Below are 16,193 nucleotides of genomic sequence, written 5' to 3'. Positions count from 1 at the left end.
ATCACTAGTAATTAATTAGAGGTGTTTAATCAAACCTAACATTGGGGTGAGCATCTAAAACTTTCAAAATAAGATTAAGGATTAGACAGCAATGACATATTACACTATTATTTAACAGATCCTAATAAGTGTTAATGCATTAAAAACTCAATTATATTTTACAAGAAACGGATAATTGCTGTATGTTCATCTCTGTTTAAAGCTTTGACAGTCACAGTACAAATGTGGAATATTTTCATTAGAAACAAACAAAACAAAAAAAAAGACTCAATGAATAATAATCCAGTTAAACTTTATTGTCTTGTCCAGCATGATGTACAGCTGCAATCAGACACAATGAGATTATCACGCATTTTTCAGGCTGGCTATTTGTGATGTATAGTTCTACTTTGGAATTAAAATCATCTCTAACGATGAAGCGGTGGACCTGCTCGGATGTCACATTTGTTTACACTCCTAAATATTAGGAAAATATGTATGAACCTTGATTGGACACTGCATGCCTTTTTTTGTCAGTGTGTAAAAGGACTCAGTTCAACAGTCACTTTTAAATCTGGAAAAGCACCTGATTTTCTTGGAAACAAAAACAAATTTTTTTTTTTTTTCTATATTATAATGTACTGATTGGTGTTGATGGTCCAGACAAATCTTGGCTCGTGTACTGTGAACCCATTTCGTACAGGTTAATCCACAAAATGAAAACAGCAGCCGAACAAACGCTTTGGTCACAAAGGGTCTCAAAAGGAACTTCCACCCAGAGGTTCGGGGAATACTGTAATGATAACCGAATGAAGAAGTGATGAAACACAGGCTGTGTATTAGAAAAAAGACTCTCTGCACAGTGGACACGTGGACTTGTTGCTGGATGTGAACCATTTGTACTGCAGAGAGAAAGATAGTACAGTCAACACAGTTACAATGTGACATAAAAATGCTGATTAGTAGTCTATGCCAACTTTGGTTTTGATATTGAAATGTCAACAACAAAGTTATGGAATGTATTGCGTTTGACTTTGGAGGTTTAACTGTATTAAAGTATTTATCATCCATAGAGTAGCAGCTGTAACATTAAGGAGGAAGTCAACCCAAACATATTTTTTTCAAGAATGTGTTCTCATCTCAGGGGGCGGCCATTTTATCACTTTCTGTCGACTGAAAATTACCACTTGCTCAGGTAACGACCAATCACAACTCACCTGTTTTCTGAAGCTGAGCCATGATTGGTCGTTATCTAAGCCCTGAGCATCTGTGGTGTCATTTTCAGTCGACAATAGTGACAAAATGGCCGCCCAGATGGCTAAAAAAACGGGTGGATTTTGCTGCCTAACTCATATTCCACGAACGCAATATTAATCAGAATGCTGTGTTTCAAGTAGTGGGCCTGCATAGATCGTATTCTTGAAAAAAATATGTTCAGGTTGACCTCCCCTTGGAGTGTTGTCACAAATTCCAAACAGATGCAGTGAAATGCTATGCAGTTGTGCTGCTTTTCATCATGACTGTAACAGAAATGACTTACCAAGCACGCGGAGTGGAATTTCTTCTTGCAGGTACGACAGGCCTTCTTAGGCAGCGAGTAGTTGGAGCCGTGGATAACAGAGAAGCAAATCATACAATCTTCGATTCCCTCGAAACGCTTGTCCACGTTGTTCTTCCACAGTGCCAGGCCTTCCATTATGCTGCCGTTCTGAACACATTCAATGCACCGTTATCAGGTGACGCTCAAACTCAAGAGAAGCTTTATGTGCAAGCCGGGAAGCCGATCCCACGCATGTAAACATGAGTGCATTCCACACTTTGCTGGTTGTGTATGTATAGCCCGCGCGTGTTAGTACCTGATGTGTGAGGTAGGTGCTGAGCTGCAGCATCCAATTCCTCCACTGCTGCACAGAGACGCCCACCCGCCTCCCGCTCTCGACCACAACAGAGCCCAGAGGGTGGCTGTGCGGCAGCTGAATAACCAGCTCGATGAAAATCTCGTCCACCGAGTAGGTGGCAATCACCTCCCGTGCGGCGGAGCGAGCTTTTACCTGAGGGGATGGGAGTAGACAGTAGTTATTACCATGAGTAGAAATCGCCATCTTCCATGATGGCTTAACACCCTACTGCCTATGATTGACATACGTTGGACTCAAAATTAGGTACACCAGCACGTTATGACTCATGAGAGCCGAAACAAGAGCTGTATCAAAAACAAGGTGACCAAAATAAATAGAAACAGCTCTCCGCGTGACATCACAAAGACGTTAGTGTCAAGGTTCACGAGTAACAAAAAAACAATCTTAAATCGAATAAAATTGCGCCTAATCTTACCGTCATGCTTTCAAACATTTGCGTGCTGTTGTGGACCGACGAGATCTCCTGCGCCGAGAGTACTGGACTGACGTACTTGGTAGTGAACTTCTCCACGGTGCCACTCACACGCTTCTCCTGACTGTTCCACCACAGGCGCACCATAGCAGGCAGGTCCTGCACTGTGCCGTAGTAAACGCGACATGCCAGGTGGGGTAGCTCCCGCTCGAGGTTATCCCTTTCTGGGGGAGTAGGAAAGATGGCTTAGTTGCCCTTTCTGTCGCCACTGACTGATACTGAGGCGTTGCATTCTTACTGTCAACCGCCAGAGTGAGACTCTCTGTGAAGTAGGTTTTGGACTCTCTCGTTTCTGCTGCTTGGCCCGGGAAAATAGGATTCTCGGGCATCAGTTTGAAGAGGTGAAGGAGGAGCTTGTTTAGGGAACAGCTTTTCTTAAGATACTGGGCATAATGGGCACGCAGCTGGAAATGAATCAGAAGAGTGGTAAGTCAATACCCATTCCCTTCAATACTCGTTCACAAATTCTGTTCCCCCGCTATATTGCGGTATGTCGTTCCTTCCCCACATATCGCTTAGGTAGTTGTTTTTTTATGGGTTATTACGGCCTACGGGTGAGTCTGAACTTAGACTTACATGGGAGGGCGATGACCTGAAAAAGATGAGAAGTAACTTCCAGGCCAGCAGGTAGCCCAGGATGCACGAGTACTCCACGCTGTGAGGCGACACCACTGCAAACTCCCCGACTTGAAGTCCTGCCAGGATGCTGTCACACAACTCCTCGCAGGTTGACAGCACTGCCATCAAAGCGGCTGGAGGAGAGCTAAACAAAACACAGGCACCCTAGTTTTTCTTTCTTGTCTGGTGGTGCATACTTGAGATGACACAAAACTTTGGACTTACAGGCTTGACTCGTCACCCTCATCTTCAGACTTGCTGCCATCTCCTTCTCCGTCACATTCAGGTAGCTGAGGCATGACCCTGGATTGACAAGATGGGATCTCCTTTACCGCTCTTCCTTTATTCCAATCCCCGAGCCATAGAATTAGACTTTAGGTTAGCCGGCATATGCCGCCTTTAGGCCTGTATCACGTGTCATTTGCTGGCAAAAGCTGGGAATAATGTGAGAAAATACTTCAAGGAGCTAAGTGATTTAAAGCCTATACAGAGGTGAAAGACTGGCCAAGCACGCAGAGGGCACCCTAAAATGGAAGATGGAGGAGCAAAAGGTCTCAAATATTCATCAAGTCTGTGATGTCATCGAGGAGGAGTGGAAGAGGATTCCGGTGGTAACCTGTGAAGCTCTGGTGAACTACTACAGCTGTTTGTCGATAAAGGTTGAGCCACACAAAATATTGGCACCCTGGACACCTTTTGGACATTTTCACTTAGGGGTGTACTCACTTTTGTTGCCTGTGGTTAAGCATGAATGGCTGTGTGTTATGTCATTTTGAGAGGACAGTAAATGTACACTGTTAGTCAAGCTGTACATTATGAATAGGTATAAAAATAAAGTGTGCACTCGCTTTTGTGAGACACAGTAAATATTTTTTTTTTTTTTTACAATTTGACAAGAGGGTAAATATGCCCAAAATAATTCATACTCTCAATACAAAAATGTATGTACACTACAGTATATCTAGTGTCTTCAATTTATACTGTAGTTATTAGGTTATAATAGAATCCTTTAGTATGGTGCAAAAATATGAAGTACATACAATGATTGCCTGGCTCGAGGTGTTCAAAGTCTTACTTTGCCAACAAGTGGTACACTGTGACTTGAAGAGGTCGGGCCTTGAAGACAAGCAGAGGACAGAAGGTGTTGAGGAGCGTCTGAAGAGGCTGCGGCAGGTTGGTCTTCTGGTCTGCTACGAATTTTGCCGGCAGGGAGTTCTGGTTCAGCCGCTGCACGGGCGCATAGGTCAGAGCCACGCCGAGCGACTGCAGCACCGCCAGAGGAAAGACGGGGTCATCAGGTTCTTTGAAGGCATCTGCACTCAAGACAAGATAACAGACGAAGCAAACAAGAATCAGCTGCACTAAATTGTAAATAGCAACTATCTTATTGTAAAGTAATAATCAGAAGAAAGCTTTTACTTTCACCATACAGTTAAGCCTACCTATGATCTTGACAGGCATTGGTAAGAGCAGATTGCAGATTCCATCGACAAAAAAGTCTTGCCATTCCACCACCAGTTCTGACGGCAGCTTCTCCAGGACATCAGGCGGGGATGACGCAAAGAACCGGCTCAGGTTTACAATCAGGGCAGCGTTCTCGCATACAAACAGCTGCACCCATGGATTCCACAGGCTGCTCACGTTCTCGCTTGCCACCTGAGATTAAAGACAAACCAGCGGATGAGACGCCAACATATAGAGGAGGAGACGAAAGAGGGACGGTGGGAGCTCACCTCCAACCAGGCTAACATAGCACAAAGTAAGAAATCCCACTGGCTATTCCCGAGAACTGTTGGACAGCGTGTCACCAGCCAGGACAGGAAGCGCATCAGTTCCACTGTCAGGTTCAGCTGTTGTGTAGATGCTTTGGAAAGGTCACTGATAAACACAAAAAGGTGTGCAAAAAAAGCATTTTTAGAAACACTCACCGTACACTTATAATACATCTTAGATCCTGACCAGTATTGAAAAGTCTATTTTTACAAGAATTATCTGTTGTAATTTATCTAATGTAATTTATTTCAGTAGTTTAATATTTAAAAGTCAAATTTATTATATTAATTTAGTATACACAGAGTAAAATATTTCATTGAACTGTGGTACTTTTTAGGATTATTAACTAGTCAAATAATGGTTGCCAAATCATACAGAGAGTTCTTTATAATAGTTTGGGTTACGCATTCATTTGGCTAAATCAACACTTTTCCACAAGTATTTTGATTTTTCAAAATGGCAGACTGGATCGCATTACATTATGTAACAAATGTCGTGGCTGCTGACTACAGATGGGCATACCTGCCAAAGAGGAACCAATCCTCCTTGTGGGTCCTCCACTCCATCATGGCGGACAAGATGGCCGGCACCACCTCATCCTCCACTTGGATGTCAGTTTGCAGACAACACAACAGCACCACCACACTCCCGTAAACGTCTGGGCCAAAAAAAAAAAACGAAAGAAATGTGTTGACAGTCTTGCTTGACTGAAATATGGGGACACACATTGCGGTGAGTCTTTTTACTTTCATCTTCTTCCCAGTTGATGATTCCCGCCGTTGCCAGGGCGACCAGAGTCTGTCGCTCTTCCTGCGTCATGATGGGGCAGAGCACCTGGAGCGTGCTCAGTTTGCTTGGTGACACCGGCCACAAACTGAGTCATGGAAACAAAGACAACGTACATCTAAATCTTGCTCAATGAAAGTTATCCGGCATGAAAAAGGTATTCATGAGTTCAGGTTAACCGTCACTGACCTATCCACGGAGTCATACATCTTCCGCAAGCTCGCACTGTGAGTGGCTGCCAGGTTGTAGGTGCGGATGTAGTTTTCCAGCGTCAGAGACCACAGACCACCAAGCTCGACTGATCTATGTGGTAAATTGTAGTATATCATTTTATACTGCTGTACAAGAGTGTATTTACATTATCTGCCGAGCCCTAAAGTAGCTGTAAGGTACAACTGTTTTGCTCTTTGACTTTGACAAGTGAAGTTGGATAAATACCACTGTTAATCTATCGACGCTTGTTTGCTTTGTCCGCCATGGAGTAAATCATCGGTAAAGAATAGCTGTTCCGCTCCTTGCCTCTCACTTATAAAAATGATTACCTTATCTAAATGCAAATCACAAGGCAGGAGACTCTTAAACCCTTCATAATTTCAAATAATCTCAACCCATCATTTTAAACTTGTTGATTCAGGATAACTCCTACTGTTTTTTTTTTGTTTTTTTCATTTTTTCAATGAAACTACATTTTGTGTGGATCAATGTAGCGAATACAGAGCAGGTATACATCTACACTCGTGAAAAATGTAATCCAAGGGGGGGGGGGGGGGGGGGACTGCCACCTTTAAATCACTGTGATATGATATCAACAGTAGAAAACTGTCCAGAGTGGAAAGTGATCCAAGGTCATCATGCCACCAACAGTGATTCTATTATTCTCATTACAAACAAGTATTCCAGCCTAGGATGAGATCATTAAAAAAATAGATACATTTCACTTATTGTAGCTAGTTTTAAAGTATTTAAAGCCTCCCACAAACCACAGAGTGACCCTGACCTTGAGTAGAGCATCTCCAACAAATCTGTGGCAGCAACCAAGTCATGCAGATCCCCTGATAGCTCCCACTCAGTGAGCAGACTGTGATAGGTGGACACAATAGCCGGTGCATACTCCACCTCCTTACACCACTGCAGTGCATACAACAGCTCTGCAACTGACACATTCAAAAACACATTAGACAACATGTATATAAAATAGGAACATTTGAAGCATGTGCTACATGTGTACCTGTGTGCACCAGGTTTGGCAGCTGTGTCGGGCACTTGTCGTTCTTTTGGTTACAATTTGAAAGTGAGGCAGCACGAAACACCTTTCCCAGCAGGGCACATACGCATAAATGTGCTGGTAAGACTTTGGGCAATTTCAGTTTCCACGTGTCCTCGCAGGGGGTTTCGCACACTCCCCTGTAACGGCTTGCCAGCAAAGGTGTCTTGACCCACTTCAGAGGAGACAAGTGCTTTATGCAAATATCATCCTAAATAAAACAACTATTCGACAGCCCAAGTGACGTTTATAATATTGGTTGTCTTACATGTGAAGGCAGGGCCTGTCTTAGTTTTGCCCATCCAACGCTGGACATCAAGTGGGTAAAGAATTGGGAAAGGACAGCAGAGTCTTGATTGCAGACAGAAGTGATGGTCTCCACTATGCTTTGTACAGCCAGAACTAAATACTGCAAACTAAATAAGATACACACATACACACACACACCCACACAAAAAGGCAATTACACAGAAACACAAATGAACCACTGTTTTGGGTATGCGAAGACAAAGATCTCTTGATTTGAGTGCGTTTTTTTTCTATGCAATTTTCTGTCAACGGTTTCAATAGCAACCTTTTTTTTAAAAATATTAATTACCTTTTTCTCCCCCAAATCCACACTCAAAACTCATCTGTTTCAATTAGTATATTCTAATTAAACTAATCTGTTTATTGTGTTTTATATTGGCTCTACTTTCCATTTCTCCATTATACATTGATTTTTTTTTTTTTAGTTTAACTATTGTTGCTCCAGTGCATTTTCTTAATACATTGTACTGTGTCCTTGACTGCCTTAAGAATTGAGTGAACATAAAACACATTACTGTTACTAATCCATATTTATGTATTACTATTAATGTGGTAGCATTTATTTTTTGTTGTTGTTAAATGTTGGAGCACTGATCCTGTTGAAATCTCAATATTAAATTTAGGTATATGCTATAAAGCCAATGTTTTATCTGGATCGAGTTCAAGTTCATCAAATCAGATGCTGTCACGTCACATTATTTTTTACTACTAGTTTGAAATTTGCTGAATCTCTCTCTATATCTTGAAATATTTTAGTCATATTAAATAGTTTGGTCATTGAGTTTGGAGGTGAAGGTTTCTACCTTTTGACGTCCAAAGATGCAGTGAGTAATTTGCTCTGCACCCAGAGTGCAGCACTGTGCAGGAAACCACCTTGCGCCACCTCATACTGAGAGTGTTGGACCAACGACTGGACGCCAGCGACGCATACCTTCCCCAATTTATCTAATAGAGAGTCTGTCAGGGAAAAATCGATACACATTAGCTCTCTTGCTATGATCCAATGTCAAAACATGGCGTGTCACAAGGTCCTACCAGACAGATGAGTGTGTGTCTGATCTTGGGCGATGAGCTGAAAGACGGTGAACAGGAGCTCCTCGGCAGAAGGAAGCAGCAGGCACTTTTGCACGGACGAGAAGAAGGTGGAGGCCACGTCGCAGATGAAGGAGACAAGTGGCTCCATGTTGCCTGCGTCTGAGAGACTTTTGGTCTCTGACAGCGTTGCATGCAGATTCTCTAAGATCTTGTCCATGTACAATTCTCCTATCAGAGGTTCTAGCGTGCAAGAAAAAAAAAATCCAATGTCAGGATGTATTTGTCAGGAATTTGGACTTTTCTTGAGTGTTATTATTTTTTATTTTTACTCCCTACATTTAAATATGGGTACCTCTACTGTCTACCCTTTACTTTGTCAAAATAGGCTCACTATGTAAAAAGGAGTAAATAGAGAGATGCAGCCGACTGCGGCAGAGAATTTGATTGATTGAAATCTTGAGGTCCTATAAGGTGTAAAAAAAAAACATGCACAACAGCATCACAGACAGCCCCCCATCCCGATTCTTCGACAGTGCCGCCACTGACAAATAGAGCACAACTCTGAGACTTAACTACCATTGTTGTGGTGCTGTGAGAGAACGAGGCTGATGAGGGTCCAACTGTGGCGGCTGCTAGAAGAGGCAGAGCTGGAGCAGCCAGGTCCGACCTTGCAGAGCTCCTGGGTCAACCCGAGGAGATGCTCGCCCAGAACCGAACCTTTGAGCCACTCTCTACAACTCGCAAGCGTGTCTTGGTCAGCACACGCCTGGTCGGGAGGACAGCAGAAAGTTGGACGCACACGATGTGGTAATTAATGACATAACACTCTTATGTGTCTTGGTGAGTAAATTGACACTTACCTTCTGGATGATTTGCAAAGTGATTCCACAGTGTAGTTCCATCTTTAAAGAACAACACATTAGACATCTTGTTGAAAAAGAGCGGCCATCAGACAGGAAAGAGAAAAACTGAAACCGCTTCATGGAGCGTACTACACCTGAGTCCATGTAATCCAATAAACGCACATCCTCAATCGGCACTAAAGAAATATCCATTCATCCACTCTCCTTAGGGTCAATATTTGTACAAATAAAAAACACATTTGGACACATTTTCCATAACTGCCTTCTCTGTCACTGTATCAAGTAGCTCTTTCAGTATTCAAGTAGAAAAAAAGTAATTTCCAGATGCCCAAACAACAACAACGGCAAACTGATAGCTAAATAATGCTGATAGAAAAGGTGAAATTGTTGTACTCATGAATATCACTGTTAAAGCGGAAGTCAACGCAAACATTTTTTTTTCTAGAATATGTTCGATGCAAGCCTACTAGTTCAAACAGGGCATTCTTATAGATATTGCATTTGTGGAATAAGTGTTAATCCACTCATTTTTAGCCATCTCTGTGGGCGGCCATTTTGTCTTCTGTCGACTGAAAATGACATCACAAATGCTCACAATGACCAATCGCGGCTCAGATTCAGAAAACAGGTCAGCCACGGTTGGTCGTTGTGAGCAGTTATGATGTAATTTTCAGTCGACAGAAGACAAAAAGACCGCCCCCAGAGATGGCTAAAAACGAGTGCATTTTGCTACTTAATTAACTTACATTGAACAAATGCAAAAAAATTAATCAGACTGCTGTTTCAACTAGTGGGCCTGCTGGGGACATATTCTTGAAAAAAATATGTTTGGGTTGACTTCCGCTTTAACAGAATAAAAAGTTATCAAACAATCTAAAGTTATCAAAAAAATGAACTACAACTATTATCAAAAAATACAAATAAATGGTACATATAAGGCAATAAAAGAGCACGTATTTTAATGTCACATTAACAGGACAATGTGTAGAATTCAGTGGCATCTAGTGGTCAACTAATAGAATGCAACGACCTAAGATAGAAACATTTTTAACACTACGGTGCCTCCGAGAGAGCCCACGTCGCAAGCCTACCAACAGTTTCCTCAGCAGAGGTGCAAGCAAAATATCACAAACGACTTCTAGTATTCCCTTAAGTCATGAAGTAAGTGTATTGCATTCTTTACACATGCAGTACTCATATGTGAATGGTTGTTTTTCTGTATGCTCTGTAAATGATTGTCAACCAGTCTAAGGGTATAACCGAAGTTAGCAGTCAAAGGCTCCAGTTACTAGGGACGCTTTAGAAAATGGCTGGTTACCATGGTGATGTGGTCAAGGATGCGGGTGGTCTCCTGGCGGCTGCAGCAAGACAATGAGCTGAAAACCATCTCCACGAGGTGCTCCGTGTCTGTCCGCTCCTTGTCGGCCAACCACGGCACCACTCGCTCCAGAAGGAAGCGCACGGCCGGATTGTCAGCTCTCCCCTGGTCCCTCTGCTCGCTGCCTTCTTTAACTTCGTCATCCAACTTGACCAACGTCTGAGACAAATTAACGTTAATAGATTAATTGGCTACAGTTCGATTTCATTACAATACGGGGAAAAACTGAGGGGAAAAAAATCTTACAGTGAAGATATTGAGTGTGTGAAAAGACTGCAGCAGATGGGAAAGGAAGACAAGATGTCTCTCAGAGCTTCTCTCGTTCACATGCACCAGGCACAGTTGCACCAGCTGGCACACCACTTCCTCAAAATGGCGCGTCTGCGGGGAGCTGCACACATTAGCCGACGGGAGCTCCGTCTTCTCCGCTTCGCCGGGCTTGTCGCCAACTTCACATTCAGAAAAACTGATCTTGACAGACTTTTTCTTCAGAGTATGTCTTTCGTTGACTCGCTCTGGGTAGCGCATCACCTGGAGGGATGGAAGACATCGAGAGCTCAGCCGCATTCATCTGCCCGAGTCTCAAGGCGGGAATTGGGCAAACTGACTTGCAGTAGGGCAGCGATCCCCTCCAAAGCTTGTGGATCGGCTTCCTCGCTGTCTGCATGGCGCGTAAAGACAAGGCCGAGCTCCTCCCAGAAGTCTGCCACAAGTCCTTGAAAGACATCCTTGTGTCCTTGAGATTCTCCGCTTGCCCTCTTCTCCCAGGAAACAAGCATTTCGGTGACCAACAGAAACAGGGGACCATTCTGAAGGGTGGAGTTCTCAAAAGCCCTCTCAAGTAGTGGCAGGACCTAGAGGAAGAAAAGATAAAAGGTGGGCAATTAAAAACATTTTATGGCAGGAAACAGGAAATGCAACTGTTTAATGTTAACCTGCTGTGAAATAAGCATGGTCCGGATTTTGCACCGATCCTCTTCCTCTTCTGCTGAATGGCGCAGCATGCAGAACCTCAAGCACTCTATGGTAGCTGTCACAATAACGGCACATTCTGAGGGGCTATTGGCCGCACGCTCACTGGAAATGCTAAACATCAAACACACACAATAAAAGGTTTAGGGGGGGGTGATTCATTATTTCTTTTGTGGATGACATTCTCAATGTAATAATCAGGGATTTTCCTGCATATGACATTTGGAGGGGGCTGCCTGTGTCTGATTTCAGGCCACCCCTGGTTCTTAAACCTCTGACATAAAGAAAACTGCTTTTTTTTTGTTCTGTTTTATTTTGTTTTGCTCAATTATTTGACCAACGCGGAACTAAGTTGGGTGTCATTTTAAACTGTAACTGCGTATTACACCATGGTGACGATGCAACGCTGCATCACAAACAGCTTGAAAGTGCCTTAAAATCGTGAAAGAATAAGAAGAGCCGCAAATGTTTTGGACCATTTCACAGCTTTACAAATAGGTAAATATTGGTTATTTTGTTGCCAATACACAACTGACTTCTCAGAAAGATATGAAGTCGATGTGGGTAAAGCCATAAAATCAACACAACCTATGCTGATTTCATCCATAGGTTCATGGTAGAATAAATCTAACGGTTGTTTAAAAAAATATTTGTGTGTGTGTGTGTTAATACATTTTAGGAAGAACAGTAACACTTCATGGGACTATAAGGACATTTAATAAAATAAAAAACAGGAGGCTTGAATGTTTCTGCCACTGACTGTGACATCTGTCAATAAAATGGCTCACACGTGTTCAACTACCATTTCATAGGTAGTTGATTGACTGTACATGTCTGCACTTTTGTTATATTGAACGTAATATTTTAATTTATATTTTAGCATATGACATAAGAAAAAGAAAATGAAAGCGTGTAAATATGTCACATAAAAAGTGTTGTGTGAGATAGTTGTGCTGCACAGCATAGGCACGCATGATCAGAATGGTCCCACTACCTCTGCCTGATTTTGAATCAGAAAAAAAACCTGGTGATATTGTTAATGGAGTACCGGCTTAGAGGAGAGACTGCAAATAATTGGGACACAGACACTGCTTATAAAGATAAGGATTTCTGTGCAAGACCAGGGACATTGTCAGAGACTCTGACAGCAGCATTAAGACCATAAGCTGCAATACATTATCTCATCCAGACACTTTATCTGGGCAATGTCACCTTTAGTCAGCCTCATTTTATACATACATATTATTAAATGAGAGCCTGATGGTTCTCCCTGTTCCAGAAATACCTCATGACTGCCCATACTCTTTCAACTACAAATTTGAATAACACTTTTGTAATGACATATTTTTTCATAACGATTGATAGTGTTTTTAAAGACCCTGGAAAGTGGTTTAAGTTACTTGTTTCTCAATAGATTAAATATGTTTGATGATAAGTGCTGAAAAAAAGTGCCCATTTGTACTTCTACAGCGTGCAGTTAGCTAGCAAGCCATGTCTGTCAGTGTGAGCCACAGCCTGAATTAACATGTGGGGCTGTGATTAATAAACAGTAACTTTCCCCTAACGGCACAGGAGTCTAATTTATTGATTGAGAGGTGAGGGCTTTTCCAAAATATGGAGGGCTCTTATTTTTCATGATTTTGGGGACTGACCTCATATACCAACCAGTACTTTGTATAGAACACATCTTTCTATGTGGAGAGTCAAATTCATCAGACATTTTATTTTCCCTTCAGCCTTTAAATATTTTTCTCAAAAGGATGGGAGAATCTGTTGATTCAAGTTCTGAACTACTGTTTCCATACTAGTGCTGTATTTGCTTTCATACAATTGTTGAGTATCCCTTGATAACAAAATGTAATCAACTGTGTGCCTAGCAGAATAACAATGAAGCTTGGTTTCACTGTCATGTGGAATGAAGAATTCGGAAGACTTACCCAAGTATGAGTGAGGTGAAGAAAGTAGTGTAGAATTCCAGGGCTGGGTCGGTGACTTGTTGAGGCAATTTGCTGAGGAATGGCATCAAATTAGGATGAAGGGCTTTAGCCATGCCTTTGCCCCCTTCTTTTAACAGAGACCAAAGTTTTGGCAGGAAGCCCTTCTTTGAGTTAACGTGTGTCCAACAATCCTGTAGAGGGAAAGATGTTAAAGTGATCAGCCTTAAACACACAAACAGGCCCATTAAGAGAGATTTACATACACTGCATGGTGCAAGGGACTAATTTACATTTTTTTCCTTTCAATTCGCAGAATTTAGATGTCTTTACAGAGTACTGTAAAGAAAAAAAAATCTATGAAATCAGACCTCTTTCAAAAGGTGAATAAAAAAAATTTAAAAAAAAAGATTTGTAGCGGGTTTCTGCCAATGGGCATTTGATTTACCTCATTTACATAAATGGAGTGTGGGAAGAGTCATCCCAGGTTAACAAAACAATATGCATGTAAATGAATCTAATATTTAGGTATTATTGTTTACTGTGTCGTCCCATGCAAAATAAAACTAAATAGGTATTACATCAAAATTGGGCACATGGAGCTGCAGCGTAAAGCAAGCTCACGCACAACAGCAAAATATGTTAGAAAAGAGGTGCTTACAGATATGGAGGACGTCACATGGAGAACAGCCTCCCACACGGCAGGTAACACCAGTGGATCTGTGTCGTCGACGCTGAGGAGAACAGCTGGGCAGAGACGTGCCGCCTCACTTTGCGCAAGGCTCGGCGTCAACTCACACACAGCGCACAGCATCTCAAAGAAAGCCCCTCTTACCTGTGAAGAAGCCATTTTACTCACAACTAACTCCAGGTTTATACCAATTTACAGGCAAGAAAAAGTATCAGTGTGAAACACATTCTGATACATAATGTACCTGTGGTGCCTTGTGTCTGCTGTACTTCCAGAATTTGGCAGGGCTGACAAGATGAGCTAGTCTGTGCTCCATGACAGCCATGTCATTCTGGGGCAGCAGGGAGAGCAGTCTCTTCACCCCCAGAAGAGAGCTGGTCAGCATGCGCAAATATTTGGCTTCTCGCTCATCCTCGGGCACAGTTCTGACAAAAAAGGTGACATTTGTATTTGTATTTATATGATGAAACAGCAGCTGCATCAGGATGACTAAGGTTAACTTACTGGGGATCACTGAGCGTGTTTGGAGTATCTTTTACTAAAATATCTTGAAGTACCTGCAATATGACAAAGTGTTTCAAAAATATGAAGCAGATTTAACCCCTCCTTGTGAAAGGCATCGTTACTACTCACATTAAGGATCTCATCTTTGCAAAAGCTCAGGGCTTCCGGCTGCTTGGCGGCCGAGAAGGCGGCCTGAAAGGCTCGGCGTGCAGCGGAGGCTGCCGGTGTGTAGGTGTCGCATTGGGAAAGGATCCAGTGGCCCATCAAGCTCTTTAGAAAGGGAGCCAAGCTGCGGCGCACTTTCAGCACCAGCTGCTCAAGGGCCAGCTGGGTGGACTCTCTGATGCGCCGATCATGGTCCTAAAAGACACAATGAAAGAAAAAGTAACCCATCTGCAACAGACCTTTTATTAAATACCTGCATCACCGATTCTGCATTTTAAAAGAAGTTAATGTTTAGTTGCAATTGACACTCAGAGACGTAGTACTTATTATAATAGAGTTGTATCATAATAGCATAGCAATGGCGTTGATAGCCTGGGAAAAGAAGCTCAATTTTCGACACAACTTCAAATAAAATGTGCTATGAGTTACTCACCACTGATATCTTGCAGTAAATTCTAGGCCAATAGGGAAGGACCCCTTTCACATCTTCAGCATCACGCTCCTGGCACATGGATCCAAAGTCCTGCACAGCCTGGAAAAAGCAAAAGACCTGAGTAGATACATTTCTGAAATTACACCACCACTAGGACTGCCATCTTTCTATTTTCCTTATAGCTTGTCCTCTTTGGGACCAATGTTAATGTTGAAGTCATTTATATTGCATACTGCATGGTGTAATAATGATAATAATAGGTGTAATAATATCCCTTTCATTTTTGTGGTGAACACATGCTGACAATTGTTCATGTTCTCTGTTGGGCACTTTCAATGTGTGAACTTACTTTCAGTCTGGTGACGACGTCCCTTTTGGAAAGTTTCCTGAGCACCAATCTGAAGTCTGCATCGACAAGGGTGTCAAGCTCCTCTGCGCCATGTAAAGCAGATACGTAGCTCAACTCTGAAGAACCCGTTGTATCGAAACCTACGAAACCCGGGATGGCACCACCTTCCCGGGTCAACACATCGGCAGCCCGGCCGCTACTGGACGGCTATGGTTAGAACAGGTAAATGCCGTAGTTTAAGTGGAAAATAGAAAACCAAAACAAACTGACAGTAGTAGTAAAGTAAATATCGTCAATCAACTGTACTGAATACCGGAGCAAACGTAACCAGACATGTCTGAGACATTCAAATTATTTCTTAAACGGTACAAAACGCTTATCAGTAGCATTCGCTGCTATCGTGAAGTTTGTATTCACACACAATGACAGGTTACTAGTACTTACCCGAACGTTTCCTTTAGTTCGCTGTTTATTTTTGCCCCCCATGGGTACTAAAATAATGAGGTAATATCTTTATTATAGAAAAGTTCAAGAGTACCTTTGATGCACAATTGAACATGCTACATGTGAGGATACGGAAACTTAGAATGCTTTAAAATATTTTCGAAATAAAATGCAGACCACTGCATTCAAGATGTTTCTTATGGGTTTAAGATCATTCTCAGTAAGGCATACAATACTAAGAGTAAAAATTGCCGTCTTACGCTTCAGCGGAATCCAAATATGTTTGTGTTTGGCGTACGCATGGT

General features: G+C 42.3%; 1 protein-coding gene across 1 annotated transcript; it reads right to left on the bottom strand.

Moving 5' to 3' along the window:
- Positions 1 to 275: 275 nt before the first annotated feature.
- ltn1 (listerin E3 ubiquitin protein ligase 1) lies at positions 276 to 16,054 on the bottom strand. The gene is made up of 32 exons (XM_086013194.1): positions 15,889 to 16,054; positions 15,445 to 15,651; positions 15,096 to 15,194; positions 14,627 to 14,857; positions 14,498 to 14,550; positions 14,238 to 14,418; positions 13,964 to 14,137; positions 13,306 to 13,496; positions 11,332 to 11,482; positions 11,005 to 11,250; positions 10,643 to 10,927; positions 10,337 to 10,555; positions 9,016 to 9,057; positions 8,732 to 8,921; positions 8,156 to 8,395; positions 7,924 to 8,077; positions 7,080 to 7,227; positions 6,776 to 6,986; positions 6,545 to 6,701; positions 5,737 to 5,850; positions 5,508 to 5,635; positions 5,284 to 5,419; positions 4,722 to 4,866; positions 4,431 to 4,644; positions 4,064 to 4,301; positions 3,214 to 3,291; positions 2,947 to 3,133; positions 2,609 to 2,774; positions 2,314 to 2,534; positions 1,836 to 2,030; positions 1,520 to 1,687; positions 276 to 881 (listed from the first exon to the last, which is right to left on the bottom strand). Exons 1-32 carry the CDS (start codon positions 15,928 to 15,930, stop codon positions 819 to 821), a joined length of 5,274 nt encoding a protein of 1,757 aa, XP_085869320.1. The 5' UTR covers positions 15,931 to 16,054; the 3' UTR covers positions 276 to 818.
- Positions 16,055 to 16,193: the final 139 nt, after the last annotated feature.

This window comes from Filicampus tigris, chromosome 17, assembly GCF_054856515.1.
Source record: "Filicampus tigris isolate MCC_2025a chromosome 17, RoL_Ftig_1.0, whole genome shotgun sequence".
Taxonomy (NCBI): domain Eukaryota; kingdom Metazoa; phylum Chordata; class Actinopteri; order Syngnathiformes; family Syngnathidae; genus Filicampus; species Filicampus tigris.
This window is presented reverse-complemented; position numbering and strand designations above follow the sequence as displayed.

What these genes read in the sequence shown, in the direction of transcription:
- ltn1 (XM_086013194.1), bottom strand. Translation starts at nt 15,930, where the DNA reads ATGGGGGGCAAAAATAAACAGCGAACTAAAGGAAACGTTCGG. An exon ending in ACGTCGTCACCAGACTGAAA is followed by an intron (nt 15,195 to 15,444) that starts GTAAGTTCACAC and finishes TGCTTTTTCCAG; the next exon opens with GCTGTGCAGGACTTTGGATC. An exon ending in AATTCCACTCCGCGTGCTTG is followed by an intron (nt 882 to 1,519) that starts GTAAGTCATTTC and finishes TTCTCTCTGCAG; the next exon opens with TACAAATGGTTCACATCCAG.